General features: G+C 35.8%; 1 protein-coding gene and 1 long non-coding RNA gene across 2 annotated transcripts; both read left to right on the forward strand.

The window, feature by feature from the left end:
• On the forward strand, positions 1-10,566 carry LOC149018277 (disease resistance protein L6-like). Its single transcript, XM_089153870.1, has 6 exons — positions 1-630; positions 5,289-6,387; positions 6,507-6,794; positions 6,906-6,992; positions 7,104-10,488; positions 10,529-10,566. Exons 1-6 carry the CDS (start codon positions 122-124, stop codon positions 10,564-10,566), a joined length of 5,406 nt encoding a protein of 1,801 aa, XP_089009996.1. The 5' UTR covers positions 1-121.
• Positions 10,567-11,864: 1,298 nt separating this feature from the next.
• LOC149018278 (uncharacterized) lies at positions 11,865-16,589 on the forward strand. Its single transcript, XR_016172911.1, has 3 exons — positions 11,865-12,205; positions 12,370-12,422; positions 16,558-16,589. It is a non-coding gene; the product is annotated as an uncharacterized LOC149018278 (long non-coding RNA).
• Positions 16,590-16,769: the final 180 nt, after the last annotated feature.

Raw genomic sequence — 16,769 nt, forward strand, 5'->3', positions numbered from 1 at the left:
GGGGCTTTCCCAAAATTCAAAAAATCTTTGTTATCGTATCCTCTAGTTTTCATCTAAACCTGCTCTGCAACTTCAGATTTGAAGGAAGCATTGTCCAAGTAATTTTGACAAAGGAAAAAAAATGCCAGTGCCTCATCAGATCTCTTCTTCTTCTTTTTCATCATCATCAGTTGTTTCTTGTTCTAAGATTAATTATGAGGTGTTTTTGAGTTTTCATGGCAAAGACGTTCGTACGAATTTTGTTGACCACCTCTACAATGCCTTAATAGGAGGTGGAATTCATACTTTTAAGGATGCTGAAGAACTCCACAAGGGAAACAAGATTGAGGAGGAGCTTTTCACTGCAATCCAACAATCAAAGATCTCAATTCCCATATTCTCAGAGAATTATGCGTCGAGTAAGTACTGTCTGAAAGAGCTAACATGTATATGTGAATGCAAAAGAACACTATATCAGATAGTAATGCCCATTTTTTACAAAGTCGAGCCAAGGGATGTGCGAGGCCAGAAAGGGAAATATGAGGAAGCCTTTGAGCAACACCAAAACAAAATGGAATCTGATGTGCAAAAGTGGAAGGATGCAATGAAAGAGATTGGAGATTTGGTTGGTTGGCATGTCAAGGATGAAACGTAAGTCCAATAGTTATATTTTACTCAATTGCAATTAGTATTCTACAAAATCATGATAAATCACCAACCAAAGGAAGTTAGATTATTCTTATATTTCCATTCATATAACCAATTTGCATTAGTTATATGGTATAAAGAAATATATATGAATAGATTATTGGGAAAATTGTACTGCTATTATAAAAACACGAATTTGTTGAGGACAACTATATTTATTCTGAAGATATACCCCTTAATCATTTACTAAAAGAATATGATTAATTATGTCTAAAATGTAATTATATGTTCTCATTGATTTTTTTTTTTATTCTAATTCTATGTTAGTACTAATTGTAATGAATCCTCTCCACTAAAAACTCTTATTTAAATTCCACTACTAAGTAAAACCAAGTCACCTCTCTCCTCTCAAAAAAAACTCTTATTTAATTCCACTACTACTAGCAGATGTACACATAAATTTTACGTGATATTCTACTAGCAATACAAAATGAGTTTTGATACCTTCTGATTATTCCTGGGTTAGAGAGTAAATTATTAAGAAAATTTTGAAATTTACAATAATATTTTTCAAAATTAATTTGAATTTTGACAAGTATTTTTGGGGTTCGGCTCCTCTCTAATGAGGGAATCTTACAGGGAGTGCCTAGTGAATGATTAGATTCTGTGACATGTCATATGTTGATCTAATAGTCGAGAAAATACTCAATTTTTCTTCCTAAGAAGGAAGAAAATTTTTGATCAATAAAAGAAAGAAATTTCTTTTGTTAACTAAAAGTACAAAAATGTAGGGTAATTTGGCCACTTTAAAATACTAGGAAAGAAGTAGAGGTAAGAGTTTAATTTTTTAGGGAGAATCAGAGGGTAAAACTTTTGAGAATAAGAGTAAATAGAGAGCAAGTATAGGGGGGTGATAGAAAATTTCCCTAAATGTAAGTCATTCCATTCCAGTCAAAGGAAATGTTAACATGTTGTCAGCTAACTTATCCTCACCCCTCATCTCCTAAAATGCCCACTACATCAACAACACCAACAGTCGTTTTTGCAATGGAATTTTCCAAAGGCAATAGCCAACATAGAAAATTTTTGCGATGTAGATTACCATTTTGATCACATTATTTCAACATGGATATCCAACCACTTTGCTTTTATAGGTAAATGATGATAGTAATCATTGTAGTCTAGCATTGTGCATTCTCCAAACTACAATGTTGCAACATGATAGTTCAATCACATGGACATCTTTCTTCTCAACATACTGTTATGAGTACGTCTCACTCTTTGAACCAGCAGCATTGGTCTCTGTCCCTCCTACAATAACAAGTGAACAAATCAAATAGTTTCTTTCTCTACATTCCAATCGGTAGTCCACACCCATTAAGTAATTTCGTAGGTACTTCTATGTTGTTGCCTTATTCCTCCTTTTGGATAATTGATGCCGATGCTATTTGCTAGACTATATGACTTCAGACTCTAAATTAATTTCATCTTATACCCCATCAACATCTCATTCTTTTATTTGTTTACCTAATGGATCTAATGTGCATGCAAGTTACTAATGTTGGAACTGTTCATTTATTTTCAAAGGTTACCTTATCTAATGTCTTTACATGTCCCCTCATTTGAATACAATTTGTTGTTTGTTAGTAAAACTTATTACCTAGTCTAATTGCCATGTTATTTTTCTTCATAATTGTTGCCTTTTTCAAGACCAATAGACAAAGATGAGACTTGCGACAGGTAAAAGACACGGTGGTCTCTATCTTCTAGAATCATCCCTTCCCATGGCTTCAAATATTGCTAAATGTTTTTTTTCTAATAAATGCACTTGCACCGTGTGCCCACTAGCAAAACAAACCCCCTTACCATTGGCCTCTAGTATGATCTCTACTAAATCATGTTATGAATTGGTGCATCTCGACAACTGGGGTCCTTATAATACATACTCGCTTTTTGGGGCTCGATATTTCCTAACTATGGTGTACGATTACTCATGTAGTATATGGGTTTATTTAGTGGCTCATAATTCTGAAGCTAATTCCTTAATTCATTATTTTTTTTACCATGGTTCAAATTTTATTCAATGCCTCAATTCGTCAGATTCACACTGATAATCAATGGAATTTATTTATTTAATAGGGATACATCACTCTTTTTTCATTCTTTAGGTGTGGTTCAATAATCTAGTTATGTTGACACCCCTAAATATTGCTAGAAACCTTCGTTTCCAAGCAAATTTACCCTTTCAATTTTGGAGTGGATGCGATCTCACTGCTACTGACCTAATTAATCACTTACCAACACCTGTACTCCAACACAAAACTCTTCATGAAATCCTTTTCAACCAAAAGCCTACCTTCTTTCATCTTAAAGTCTTTGGGTGCCTCTATTTTGGTCGAAATATAAACGTCAAACATAAATTTGATCGACGTGCTTCTCCTAGCAATTTCGTTGTGTACCCTTATGGACAAAAGGCTTTCTAAATTTATGACCTTTCCTCAAAACCCATATGTATTTCTTGTGATGGTGTATTTCATGAAACAATTTCCCCCTACCAATTATATTCATCACCTATGACCTCCATATCTTATGTGTTTCCTTTAACCCCCCCCCCCCCCCCCAATTTAAAAGATTACCATTTGCCTTTTTTGCCCAAGTAAATTCATCTTCAACTATTGGCCAAGGTGCATCATCCCCTTTCATGTCACGTAAGTTACCATCGGTTTCTCCTTCTCACTTATCTTTTCTCAATACTCTTAACTATCACTGTTGAGCCTACTAGTTTTGCCCAAGCCATGAAACATAATGAGTGGCATGATGCCATGCAAAATGAGATTCCCGCTCTACCCCCACAACAATACTTGGTCACTTGTTCCTTACCACTTGCCAATAAGGTATTGGATATAAGTGGCTTTTTAGAAGCAAAGGATGGGGTCAATAGTTCTATTGAACGATGAGACTCGTTTGGTTGCTAAGGGATATACATAGATTAAGGGCATTGATTACCATGATACATTTGCCCTTATCACAAAACTCTTTTTCGTATGTATTCTCCTAACCATTACGGTAGCTCATGGATGGCCAATTCATCAATTAGATGTCAACAATGCATTTCTACACGGGGATCTTCTTAAGGAAGTATACATGACACCACCACATGGATATCCTCGAAAGGGGGAAATATTGTTTGCAATTTGCAGAAGTCATTGTATGGACTCAGATAAGCATCTCGCAATTGGTTTTCCAAGTTATCAACTACCCTATTTGGTTTTGGTTTCACTCAATTTCAAGCTGCCACTCATTGTTTTCTCTTCATCAATAGTTTGCTTCAGTTTACATTCTAGTCTACGTTGACGACATCATCATAACGATTTTTGATGTTACATTACTCCAAGCTGTTAAAACTCACACCAATGAGAAATTTCATACCAAAGACATTAGAACTCTAAACTACCTTCTTGGCATAGAAGTTGCACACTCTCATCAACGTCTTTACAAGTATACTCTTAACATTCTCAATGATTGTGGCATGACTGGCTCTCGACTCACAGATTTTCCAATAGAACAAAATCTAAAGCTTTCCAATTCCACATGCACCATTCTTATTGATCTATCACATATAGTTTCTTGGTTAGTCACTTAATTTACCTCATTGTCACCGACTTAACATTGTCCACATTGTTAGCATATTAACTCAGTTTATCCATTAGCCAAGGCAACCACATTAGCATGATGCACATAATTTATTGAGGTAATTAAAAGGCATTCCTGGCCAACACATCTTTTGTCATTCCCAACTGGATCTACATCTATAAACTTTTTGTGACTTTGAGTAGGCTTGTTGCCCTATGACTCAATGTTCCACAAGAGGCTAATGCATTCTCTTTGGTTCTAGTCCCATTTCTTGGAAAACAAAGAAGCAATCTACTATATCTTGCTCATCTCTTGAAGCAGAGTATAAAATGATGGTAGTTGCCACTTGTGAAATCACATGGCTTTCATACTTATTATGGGACCTTGGCTTACCATTAAAAATGTTCATCCTCCTATATTATCATAATCAGATAGCCCTTCACATTTCTATTATTCCAGATTTTTATGAACACACCAAGCACATTGAGATAGACTGTCATGTCGCCCATGATAAAATACAACAAGGTTTTATTAAAATTTCAAAAATCATTTCCACTAATCAACTCATGGATTTACCAAGTCCTTTGGTTGTGATCAATTTCAACGTCTGAAATTCAACATATGCATTCGTGACCTACATGCTCCACCTTGAGGGGACTATTAGTTGTATCTCTTTAATTATTTGGGTCAAGAGGATTAGTTGTAATTGCCATTGACCAAATATGCTTACCATATATTCAGTTTTTCATATTAGTTAACTCATACCATGTATCCTTTTTTTTATTCTCTATAAACGTTAGAATTAGATTTTGGGTAAGTTTGCATAATTCTAAGAATTAGCTGTTGACCTATTATTACACACATATATACTCATTTAATTATTAATGTAATTCATTCCATTTCATTCAAAGGAAATCTTAACAAGTTCCATTCTTTACTTAGCATAATTCCCAAGTGGTTCCTTCTAAGTTGAATTTATTCATTTTCTTATGTATAATGCTGACCTTTTTCTTCTATAAATTGTATAGATTTGAAGCACTCATGATAAAACAGCTTGTTGAAGAAGTTTATGGTAAATTGAACAAGAGACCCTTTGGTCAAAATAACAGCCTAGTTGGAGTTGAATCTCGCATAAGAGAAGTACTGATGCTTTTAGACATTGAATCTGACAGTAGAAAAATTATTGGGATCCATGGCCTTGGAGGCATTGGAAAGACAACGATTGCTAAGGCTGTATGTAATGAAGTCTTCAAGCACTTTGATGGGTATAGTTTTATTGCAAATGTTCGAGAAGCTGCTCAACAACATAATGGACTTGTTGCTTTGCAAAGCCAAGTTTTACGTGATATCTTGAAGTATGAAGGTAGAGATATTGCTCGTGTGGATGATGGGACTAATGTGATCCAACAAAGGTTATGTTCCAAAAAAGTCCTTATTGTCCTCGATGATGTGGATAAAGAAGATCAAGTAAAATATTTTGCTGGCGACCGCAGATGGTTTGGCTTGGGAAGCAAAATCATTATCACAACCAGAGATAAGCATATTTTAGACTTTTGGGAATCAGATGGAAATTATGAGCCACCACCAATGGATTCAGATGATTCTCTTCAACTTTTTAGCCATCATGCATTCAAAAGCCACCAACCTCCTAATGATTATTTGGATCTCTCAAAAGCCATCATAGAAACTACTGGAAAACTTCCCTTGGCGCTTCAAGTAATAGGTTCATCTTTATATTCAAAGACAAAACCAATGTGGGAAGACATGCTAAAGAAGCTGCAGAAAGTTCCAAATAATGATGTCATGAAGAGGCTAAGAATAAGTTTTGATGGATTAGATGATGAGGAGAAACAAATGTTTCTCGATGTTGCCTGTTTTTTCATTGGTATGTATAAGGATATTGTTTGTTACATATGGGAAGGTTGTGGCTTTCATCATTTAGTAGGGCTTGATTCTCTTCGTGAAAAGTCTTTGTTAACGATTGGTGAAAGAGGTGTGCTACAGATGCATGATCTGCTTCGGGATCTTGGAAGGAATATTGTTTATCAAGAGAATGCCACTGAGCCAGGGAAGCGTACAAGAATATGGTCTCAAGAGGATGTCTTGGATGTATTGTGCACACAAGCGGTAGGTACCGAATAAACTTTTGGTTGTTTTTCCATGACGACCTTGTGAATTAGGTTTTGATAGATTTTTCTTGGCTTCTTCTTCTTCTTTTGTGTGTGTGTGTGTGTGCATTTGTGTAGGGAACAAGTAGTGTCATAGGACTTAAAGTTGATTTTAGAAATATATCAGAGAATGAAGGCTTGACAAGTGAAGGATTTATTGGAATGACACGGTTAAGGTTTCTCCAGATCGATTTTGCACATTTCTCTTGGAACTTTACCCTTTCTTTTTCAGAATTGAGGTGGCTTAGGTGGAGAGGTTGTTCAAGCCAATTTGCCCAAACTACTTGCTGTCCACGTAAATTGGTGGTTCTTGATCTATCTTGGAGTAATATCACAACTGATTGGACTGGTTGGAACTACATCAAGGTCTAGCAGAAACTTCTCTCTTGTTTTATTTTTCTGATATCAAAGTCTTTAAAAAAGAACATTTTCAAGTTATTTAGAGGAACAAATATGATTTTTTTTTCTCTTTTGCAGATGGCAAAAAATTTAAAGGTTCTAGATTTGTCACATTGTTATCAGCTATCTAAGACTCCTGATTGGACTGATTGGAACTACATCAAGGTCTAGTAGAAACTTCTCTCTTGTATTTATTTTGCTGATGTCAAAGTCTTTAAAAAAATTAACCTTTTCAAGTTATTTAGAGGAACAAATATGATTTTTTTTTTGTTGCAGATGGCAAAAAATTTAAAGGTTCTAGATTTGTCACATTGTTATCAGCTATCTAAGACTCCTGATCTTTCAGAAAATCAAAATTTGGAGGTTTTGCGGCTTCAACATTGTAAAAATCTGGTTGAGATTGATGCATCCATTTGTTGTCTCTCAAAGTTAGTCACATTAAACATTGGTGGGTGTCAGAAACTAAAGGATGTACCAAGTCAATTCAATAAGTTGACTAATCTCCAAGAACTCAATTTAACAGGCAAGGCTCTGGTAAAGTTTGCAGAGAATTTGGGTTGTATGGCATCATTGGTAGACCTTAAAATAGAGTCTGAGGATGAGGAGGACAACCCTCATTTATTCGATTTGACGAGTCTTCCTCCAAGCCTAACCAACCTTGAAATAAATTCCTGCAAGTCAATTCAAAATATCTCAGGTCTTCCCTCAACTTTGACTCGCCTTGAAATACATTCCTGCGACACAGTGGTAAAAGTATCAAGTACATCAAGAGGCTTGAGAAAATTAAAGACATTGGCTCTTGATGGATGTGAAAGCCTAGAAGAAATTGAAGGTTTTGACAACAAATTGGACTCCCTGGAGTACTTCCACATTTTTCATTGCAATTCATTGCAAAAATTACCAAAGTTGAGGGGCTCGAAATATCTAAAGACTTTACTGGTTTCCAACAATGACTTCATATCCGGTTTCGAAGGCGAGGGACTGGACTCTCTGGAGGTGTTGGGTATAGAAAATTGCGAATCATTAAGAAGAATACCTTATCTACAAGATTCAAAAAGGTTGAGGGAACTAAGAATCACAAGTTGTCCTCGAGTGTTAAAGATTGAGTGCCTTGGAGACTATGAATCATTGCAAGAGTTGAAGATTTGTGATTGTTGCCCTTGGATGGAAGGATTACCGAATCTTTCCAACTTACAGAAGTTGAAGAATTTACATATTGAAAATCTGGATAACTTAACCAAAATTCCAGGCATTGATAGATTGGGATCTTTGCAAAGATTGAGAATAGAAGAATGCAAGAATCTATCAGAGATTAATGGCATCAGTGGATTGGAGAACTTAGAGGAATTGAATATCAGTTGCTGTGAAGCCTTGGAAAAATTTCCTGATTTGTTAAACTTTAAGAAGTTAAAGCATTTGTCGTTTGAAGGTCATGAGAATCTGGATGAGATTGAAGAATTGAATATCAATTGCTGTGAATTCTTAGAGCATTTGAAGATTAGTAGATTCAGTCACTTGAAAAGGTTACCCGATCTGTCTATCTTTAGAAAGTTGAGTTACCTTCATATTAAGGGCTGCAACAATCTAAAGGAGATACTCTGTGTTGGCGAGTTCAAATCTTTATTTGATTTGTATATATGTGGCTGTGATTCCTTAAGAAGATTATCGGATCTGTCAAATTTGATTAGGTTGGAGAAGCTACATATTGAAGGTTGCAACATTCTAACCGAGATTGATGGAGTTGACAGATTGGAGTCCTTATCTGATTTGCGTATAAGTGGCTGTGAGACCTTCGAAAGCTTACCTGATCTATCAAATTTGAAAAGGTTGAAGAGGCTACATATTGGAGGTTGTATGTTTCTAACCGAGATTCATGGAGTTGATAGATTGGAGTATTTGCATATAAGTGGCTGTGAGACTTTAGAAAGCTTACCAAATTTGTCGAATTTGAAAAGCTTGCAGGAGCTATGTATTGAAGGTTGTAAGATTCTATCCAAAGTTCACGGAGATGACGGATTGGAATCCTTATCTAAGTTGCATATAAGTGGTTGTGAGTCCTTAGAAATCTTAACAGATCTATCAAATTTGAAAAGCTTGGCGTGGCTACGTATTGAAGGTTGTAAGATTCTATCCGAGATTCATGGAGTTGATGGATTGGAGTCCTTATCTAATTTGCATATAAGTGGTTGTGAGTCCTTAAAAAGCTTATCGGATCTATCAATTTTGAGGAATTTGAAGTACCTACGTATTGAAGGTTGTAAGATTCTATCCGAGATTCGTGGAGTTGACGGATTGGAGTTGTTATACAATTTGCATATACGTGACTGTGAGTCCTTAGAAAGCTTACTGGATCTATCAAATTTGAAAAGCTTGGCATGGCTATGTATTGAAGGTTGTAAGATTCTATCTGAGATTCATGGAGTTGATAGGTTGGAGTCTTTATTGAATTTGCATATAAGTGGCTGTGAGTCCTTAGAAAGCTTACCAGATCTATCAAATTTGAAAAGCTTGGAGAAGCTATGTATTGAAGGTTGTAAGATTCTAACCATGATTCATGGAGTTGATAGATTGGAATCCTTGTCAAATTTGTATATTAGGGGCTGTGAGTCCTTAGAAAGCTTACCGGATTTGTCAAATTTGAAAAGCTTGGAAGAGCTACATATTGAAGGTTGTAAGATTCTATACAAAATTCACGGAGTTGATGGATTGGAGTCCTTATATAGTTTGCTTATAAGTGGCTGTGAGTCCTTAGAAAGCTTACCGGATTTGTCAAATTTGAAAAGCTTGGAGGAGCTACATATTGAAGGTTGTAAGATTCTATACAAAATTCACGGAGTTGATAGATTGGAGTCCTTATATAATTTGCTTATAAGTGGTTGTGAGTCCTTAAAAAGCTTACCGGATTTGTCGAATTTGAGAAGCTTGGAGGAGCTACGTATTGAAGGTTGTAAGATTCTAACCAAGATTCCTGGAGTTGATAGATTGGAGTCCTTATATATTTTGCTTATAAGTGGCTGTGAGTCCTTAGAAAGCTTGCATTTGTCAAATTTGAAAAGCCTGGAGGAGCTATGTATTGAAGGCTGTAAGATTCTATCCAAAATTCACAAAGTTGATGGATTGCGATTCTTGACAGATTTGGAAATTGTTGAATGCGAGTCCTTAACAAGATTACCAGATCTGTCTAGCCTTGAAAGGTTGGAATCTCTAAATATTCGAGATTGTAGAAATCTTATTGAGATTCAGGGATTTGACACATTGAAATCCTTGATATATTTGGACATAGTTGGGTGTGAATCCTTGGGAATATCACTGGATCTATCAAAGTTGAAAGAGTTGATGGCATTAAGTATTGATGGCTGTAAGTATCTTACCATGATTCAGAGTGTTGACAAGTTGGAATCCTTAAGGGGTCTGGAAATTATTGGGAACGACTCCTTGGAAATATTTCCCGATCTATCAAACATGAAAAAGTTGACTGAATTATTTATTGAAGGCTATAAGAATCTTACCGAGATTCAGGGAGTTGACACATTGGAATCCTTGACATATTTGAGCATAATTGGGTGTGAGTCCTTGGAAATATCACCTGATCTTTCTAAATTGAAAAACTTAGAGAAACTGATTGTCAAGGACTGCAGGAAGTTGACTGCCATTCAAGCGGGTAATAATCGGTTGGGATCTTTGACAAAATTGGATCTTAGGGGGTGTATATCCTTGGAAGAATTACCAGATTGTGTAAAGTCAAACAAATTGAAGAAACTAAATGGTGTGCGTTGCACGAGCCTAACGCTAACGATCGAATAAAACTCCCGATTGATGGCGGGTGCTCAAAGTTCCAACTGGCTTTGTAATGTCAAATTTATTCAAGGTATGTTTGCCTCCGTGTCAACAAAATCTGACTTCATCTGCATTTAAATTGATTTGTGTATTCTGTAGATCTTCCCCCACCCCCACCCCCACCCAAAGAAAAAAAAAAAAGAACCTTGAGGATCGATTCTAAGACCCAAACTAGTTCTCTTGTGAAAAACCATTGTAGAGAAGTACACATTAGCATTTTGTGAATGACATTGCTGTTATTTCTTTTTTGGTAGTTCAGACTTCAAACTGGCTAATGAATTTGGAACTTAGTTCAATTTCCAGACTCTCTGTTTTTAGTATGACTAGTAGGCACATTTTAAACCCCTTCAATAAGATGATAGTTATGACAGGTGCTTTTGGTTGAGATGTCTATGAATAACTTCATCTGGTTCTGGTATGTCTATGGATGAGATGTCTTACTCCTCTTTTCAGCATAGGGTTTTTGTTGCCCTATGCCACAGTCTTCTAAAGCAGACATACTAAAATAAGAAGCAAAAAATGGTGAATAGATGGAGTCATTGCCCCTAAGTTTTCTTCCCATACCACTAGTCCCTTCCATTTTGGGGTATTGCTTATTAGTCATTTGGGCTCCCTGCCCCAACAACACCAAAATTCCATTTCAGATTTAATTAGCATATCATCCTTTGCTACGACCTTCTGGGCCTTGGGAGCGGTCCTGAGAGGAATCCTCCATTGTAGTTAATGGTCAAAGAGAGATCAACATTGGCAATGAACATATCTGATTTATATCTTTACATGTTAAATTAGTAAAGCAGTTCGGAATGAAGTCTGCATTTCTCTTATGATTGTTTTTCTTCTTCTTTTTTGCAGCTTAATGAATTTTGAGTTTATTTCAATAATAACGTAATCGTTTATTTCTAATAGCAACAAAGCTATAGTTATGACAAGTGTTTTTGACAGGAACTATATGGGACCCCAAGTAGAAAATCTCTTCCTTTCTTTGGAAGATTTGGAGCTGAAGAGGTAAGATGTTTTATAAACACTCATGAACTCATTAAAAAAGAATGAAAAGAAAAATCTCATAAAGTTGCCAAGCGTATGTTACATTTTGCAGAATCTACGGTTATCAACATTACCAGTTAGTTTTCTCCTCTACTGTTCTTTTTGCAAGATCCTGCTTTTCTAATTATTCAAATGAAAAACTGTAAAAAGGTAGACTTTCTCAACACAATTTAGTGATTTTTTGCCAAAAGAGAAAAAGAAATCAGTTTGAGATTATGGACTCAAATGAGAAGGGAACTTCCTTAATGTTCATGTAGGTTTTGAATCAACTGCCAAGAGAAAATAGAGATGAGAAAGCACTTGGAGTTAGAGTATGCCTGGGGAACTTTATCTAACAAAAATGCACCATAACAAGAAGGTAGTGTCAAGTGGCCGAATTGAAGGAAGAATTGACAAAAGAAAGAAAGAAATGACGAGTTGCTGGATAAAGAAATGAAATGAATGAAAAGTTGTTCGAAAAAAGAAACTGGATGAAGCATCTGCAAAGACTTTTAATAGTACGGCGTATGCAATCATAATTTTAAAGATTTACAATACTCATGATTAATAGCTCACTCTATACAATTTATGTTGTTATGATGAACAATATTTTTACGTCTGTATGATTACTATTGCAATTTTTGTCGAACTAATTGTGATTGATGCTTCATTTAACCAACAGGTTATTGAAGTGGCAGCACAAGTTGTCTAATACTCATCTCCCTTATCTTACAGGTAATCCTTTTCTCCAAATTTCATGAGTCTCACCCTCCCCCTAGTGGCATTCATATGGATGTGATAATTCCATATTGGAGTAGTCCCACATTTTCATTCATGTGGTTAAGAGAAATTAAACAATTATTGATTTCTATGTCATCATTTGTAGTATATTATGTTCATTTCAAACAATGTGGTTCCAGATTTGATGCCCTAAGTAGGTACAAGACACTAGGTTTCCATTTTATATTTTTGTTCTTATATATTGACTTTCATTCGTTAGGTTGATTGTGTTTAGGCCTGTGATTCTGTTTCTACATTTCAGTGTTCTAATGCTAGCAGGGGTTTGTAGTAGAAAATATGAATGGAAAGGCCTTTTTTGGGGTCTGTGGCTTCAAGGGATGATGGAGCAGAGTACAGTTGAACAACGTCTTATGCTCACATTTGATAGCTATCCAAAATGTTGTTGGATGAAATTTTCATCTTCTAAATATTTCTTTTCATGAAAAAATACATTATCATTACCTTGCAAAAATCAGTTACAGAGCAAGGACACTACCTGGGAAATATATTCAACTACAAAGTTGCTCACTCAAGGCCTGACTCTCAGTTTTTCTTTCGGAAAAGGTTAAATTATTCACCTTGGATATGATTTTGATGAATTATAGAGGCTACTGTAACTCTGTTCAAGCTTTGAATTTCATCTTTCTGAGCCATTCAAAATCTGTTAGATTAATTCTTTAAGGTCCTTAACATAAATCCAAAGGGTACTTGGTTCCCAATTTGTGTGATCCATGAATTTTCGGTCTGCATAAACTTGACTTTGTTACACTTAACGATGAATGACTAATTTGGTTTGCGAATTTTAGGTGTATGGCCAATCTAGGGAAGTTGTCTTTTGTAAGGAATGACAAGGTGGTTTGAGGTGCAAGACCAGTAAGAGCCTTAATAGATCAAAAAGATATTATAAGAAATACAAAAAACCTAGGTAGGAAGCCAGAACCTAGGCAAGCCCAATGCATCTTTTTCTGATTCTAACAACCGAGCTCCTTCACCAGCTCAAAAGTCCTCATAAAAGCTTCAACTTCTTCATGAAAGATGGTTTGCAAACTACTAAAGAGGGAAAACAAATGCACAATGTGTGCATTTTCATCTCTAAATACACCACCTTAACTTGCACTTCCCCTGATTACCTTTTGAGCTTCCATCTTGTCAATCTTGATCTTCCCTGGCAAGTTTGCACCAATAGAGTGCTCTTCATGTCTCCTCATATTATCTGGATGCACCACCAGCCCAAGACAATGAGTGAGCATGAGATCATGCACAAGCAGTGGTCTCCCTTTTAACAACAAACTACCATCCTTTATTTCATTTACCATAGTCTTGAGCACTCAACTACTCTTGCCCATTCTTTCTCTCATTCTGTCAATTATTACGTTGTAACCAAACATAATAGGAAACAAGATTGAAAACCCTAAGCCAAACACTATGCAGAGAGGACTTCATATTCCTCCATTTCCACAAACCACATAGCTCATCAAATAAGATGCTCAGATAATATTAAAACAACCCCTTCCAAACTTCTTAGGGTGCATCACAAAAACATGAGAAAAAAATCCTCTCCCTCCTTATGGTATAGTTCACATTGAGGAGCAAGGCAAATACCTCTCTTTTGAACTTAATCGCCCAATGGGTGGAATCCTTATTGTCATTGCATATGTGAATCTTTAGAAATATTACTAGATCCGTCAACCTTGGGAAAGTTGAATGGGCTATGTATTGAAGGTTGTGAGATTCTAACCAAGATTCATGTAGTTGACATATTGGAATTCTTGACGTGTTTCAACATTATTGGATGCGAGACCTTAAGAAGATTAGTAGGTCTGTATAACCTTAAAAGGTTACAGTATCTAGAGATTAGGAAGTACAGCAATCTTAGGGAGAATCAGGGTGTTGGCACATTGGAATCCTTGGAGGAGTTGGACATAATTGGGTGTGAGTCCTTGGAAATATGACCCAATCTGTCAAAACATAGGAAACTTACAGAGGCTAAAAGCTAAGCACTGCAAGAAGCTAACTGAGGTTTAAGTTGGCAACTATTAAGTGGGATCTTTGGAAGTATTGAATGTTAAGGGGTATATATCCTTGGAAAAAATTACAAGATGTTACAAAGTCAAAGAAATCATGGGAACTAAGTTGTGTTTCCTACATGGCCTCACTGATATTGATCCAACAAAACTCTTGATTGATGTTGGGTGCTCAAAGTTCCAACTGGCTTCGTCTTGACAAGTTTATTCATTCTGCCACTGTCTCAAATGAACCCGACTTTATTGCATTTAAATTCAGTAGCCCTAGTTGATCTACGAATTTCATAGTTTTTATTTTTTGTTTATTTATAAGGATTGGTTCTAAAACCCAAACAAGTTCTTTTGTGTAGAACTATTTGTAGAAAAGAAGTACAAAATAACTTTAGATTTTAACGGCATTGCCATTCTTTCTTTTTTTGTTGTTCAAACTTCAAACTAGTTAAAGAATTTTTATTTTTCAATTACAAACCTTCTTTATTCTTTCTTTCTTACCTTTAGGCTTCGGGCTTCTGTGAAGGTTTTGGACCTTTGAATAACTAATGCTATTGCAGTTACACATGGTTCCCATTTTTGGTATTTAGGTTTCAAGTGATTCCTGATCCCCTTCCAAAGCTGCCGCTTTACAGAGCAATTATTTTGCACCCCATTTCAGAATGACTTTAACACAAGAAAAAGTCATGGAACAAATAAACCACTCCTCAAAGCTTCTCCTATGAAATTAACCATGGAAAATGGACATGGTATCCTTGCGTTCCTAGACGTTCATGGTTATGAAATTTAATGACCAATATTCCTGAGTTCTTTAAATCTCGAGTTTCAATGGATTAATTCCCAATGTTCATACATAATTATTATAGTAATTCTGTTGGAGTTCATCAAGTTTCAAATTGAGTTTAGCAATTAACATGTATGATAAAGCTTTAGACAGTTTTTGCATCCGTATGTGCTTCTCGACACCAGTTTTTTGTACAAATACTTCTCTTATGCTAGAATCTATTTGCTGATGAAGGATTGAGTTTGAAGCATAGTGTCTTTATTCATTTGTGCTCCCTGCCCCCAACAACACCATAACTTCAATTCAGATTTAGCATATCATCCTTTGGTACAACCTTTTAGGCCTTGGTGTGGTCATTAGAGGAATGATTATCTTTGACATTTAGGATTTTCCTTCTGTTGTAGTTAATGATCCAAGAGAGATTGACGTTGGTAATGAACATATCTGATTTTATACCCTTTTTTTGGGTAGAAATAGAGACATGCTTTCCAGGCAAGAACACAAATTTTGTTTGATCAAGATGGTAATCTTTTAGTGGATTCATGAATATAGCTATAGAATCAATCAGACCACGCCACCTTACAGCACCCAGTTCATCATCGCCCCACCATAGGAAACGACACCTTCTGCTGAAGTTTCCTGAGGATAATAGCAGAGATATAAAACACATTCATCCAGTAGCTCACAATGCCCATAGCCACCATTTGGAGCAAGGTAAGTCTGCCAGCATATGCGAGAGACCAAGCACAGAAAGTGACAAGTTTAGAATTCACCTTCTCCAGCAGTGCATCAAAATTTGAGATGTGTAGTCTTTTAGAACATAAGAGCACCCCTAAACAATAGGAAAAGCCCTCATTAACATTCAATAAGGAGCTCAATTCCAATCTGAGCTCAACTGTGCATTCATCAAAAAAAATTGAAGACTAAGCATGATTAATGTGCAGACCTGAATGTTTTGAGAAATTCTGTAGAAGGAAGTCTAGCACAGCATTCAAAGAGTTGTTTTCATCCAAACACAAACAGATCATCTGCAAAACATACCAACGTGATCTGTGGGGCTTCACAAAAGGGATGATTAACAAAAGAACCACTATGGTAACCAATCCAAGCCAGTAGTTCTCTTGAGATTCTTTTCTTTTCTTTTTTTTTCCCGGCTAAAGGAATTCAGAATTTAGTTCAATAATATGTAATCTTTTCCAGACTCACTCTGTTTGCAACATAACTGATTGACACATATTTTGAACCACTTCAATAAAAGATAGTTATGACAATTGACAAGTGTATTTGGCAGGAATTAAATGGGACCTCAAGTAGAAAATCTGTTGCCTTTCTGTGGAAGATTTGGAGCTGCAGAGTGAGGTAAGAGATCTGCCAAAAAATCTTGAAGAAAGAGAATGAAAAATAAGAAGATATCCTTAAGACATTCCCCTTTTAATATGTTAATGCAACTTCTGGTAGGAAAAAGTCCAGCAGGTTAAATTATAGAGCATTTCTAAACTCATT

This window comes from Hakea prostrata, chromosome 4 (assembly GCF_041222555.1).
Source record: "Hakea prostrata isolate BN-2017 chromosome 4, UWA_Hpros_2, whole genome shotgun sequence".
Lineage (NCBI taxonomy): Eukaryota > Viridiplantae > Streptophyta > Magnoliopsida > Proteales > Proteaceae > Hakea > Hakea prostrata.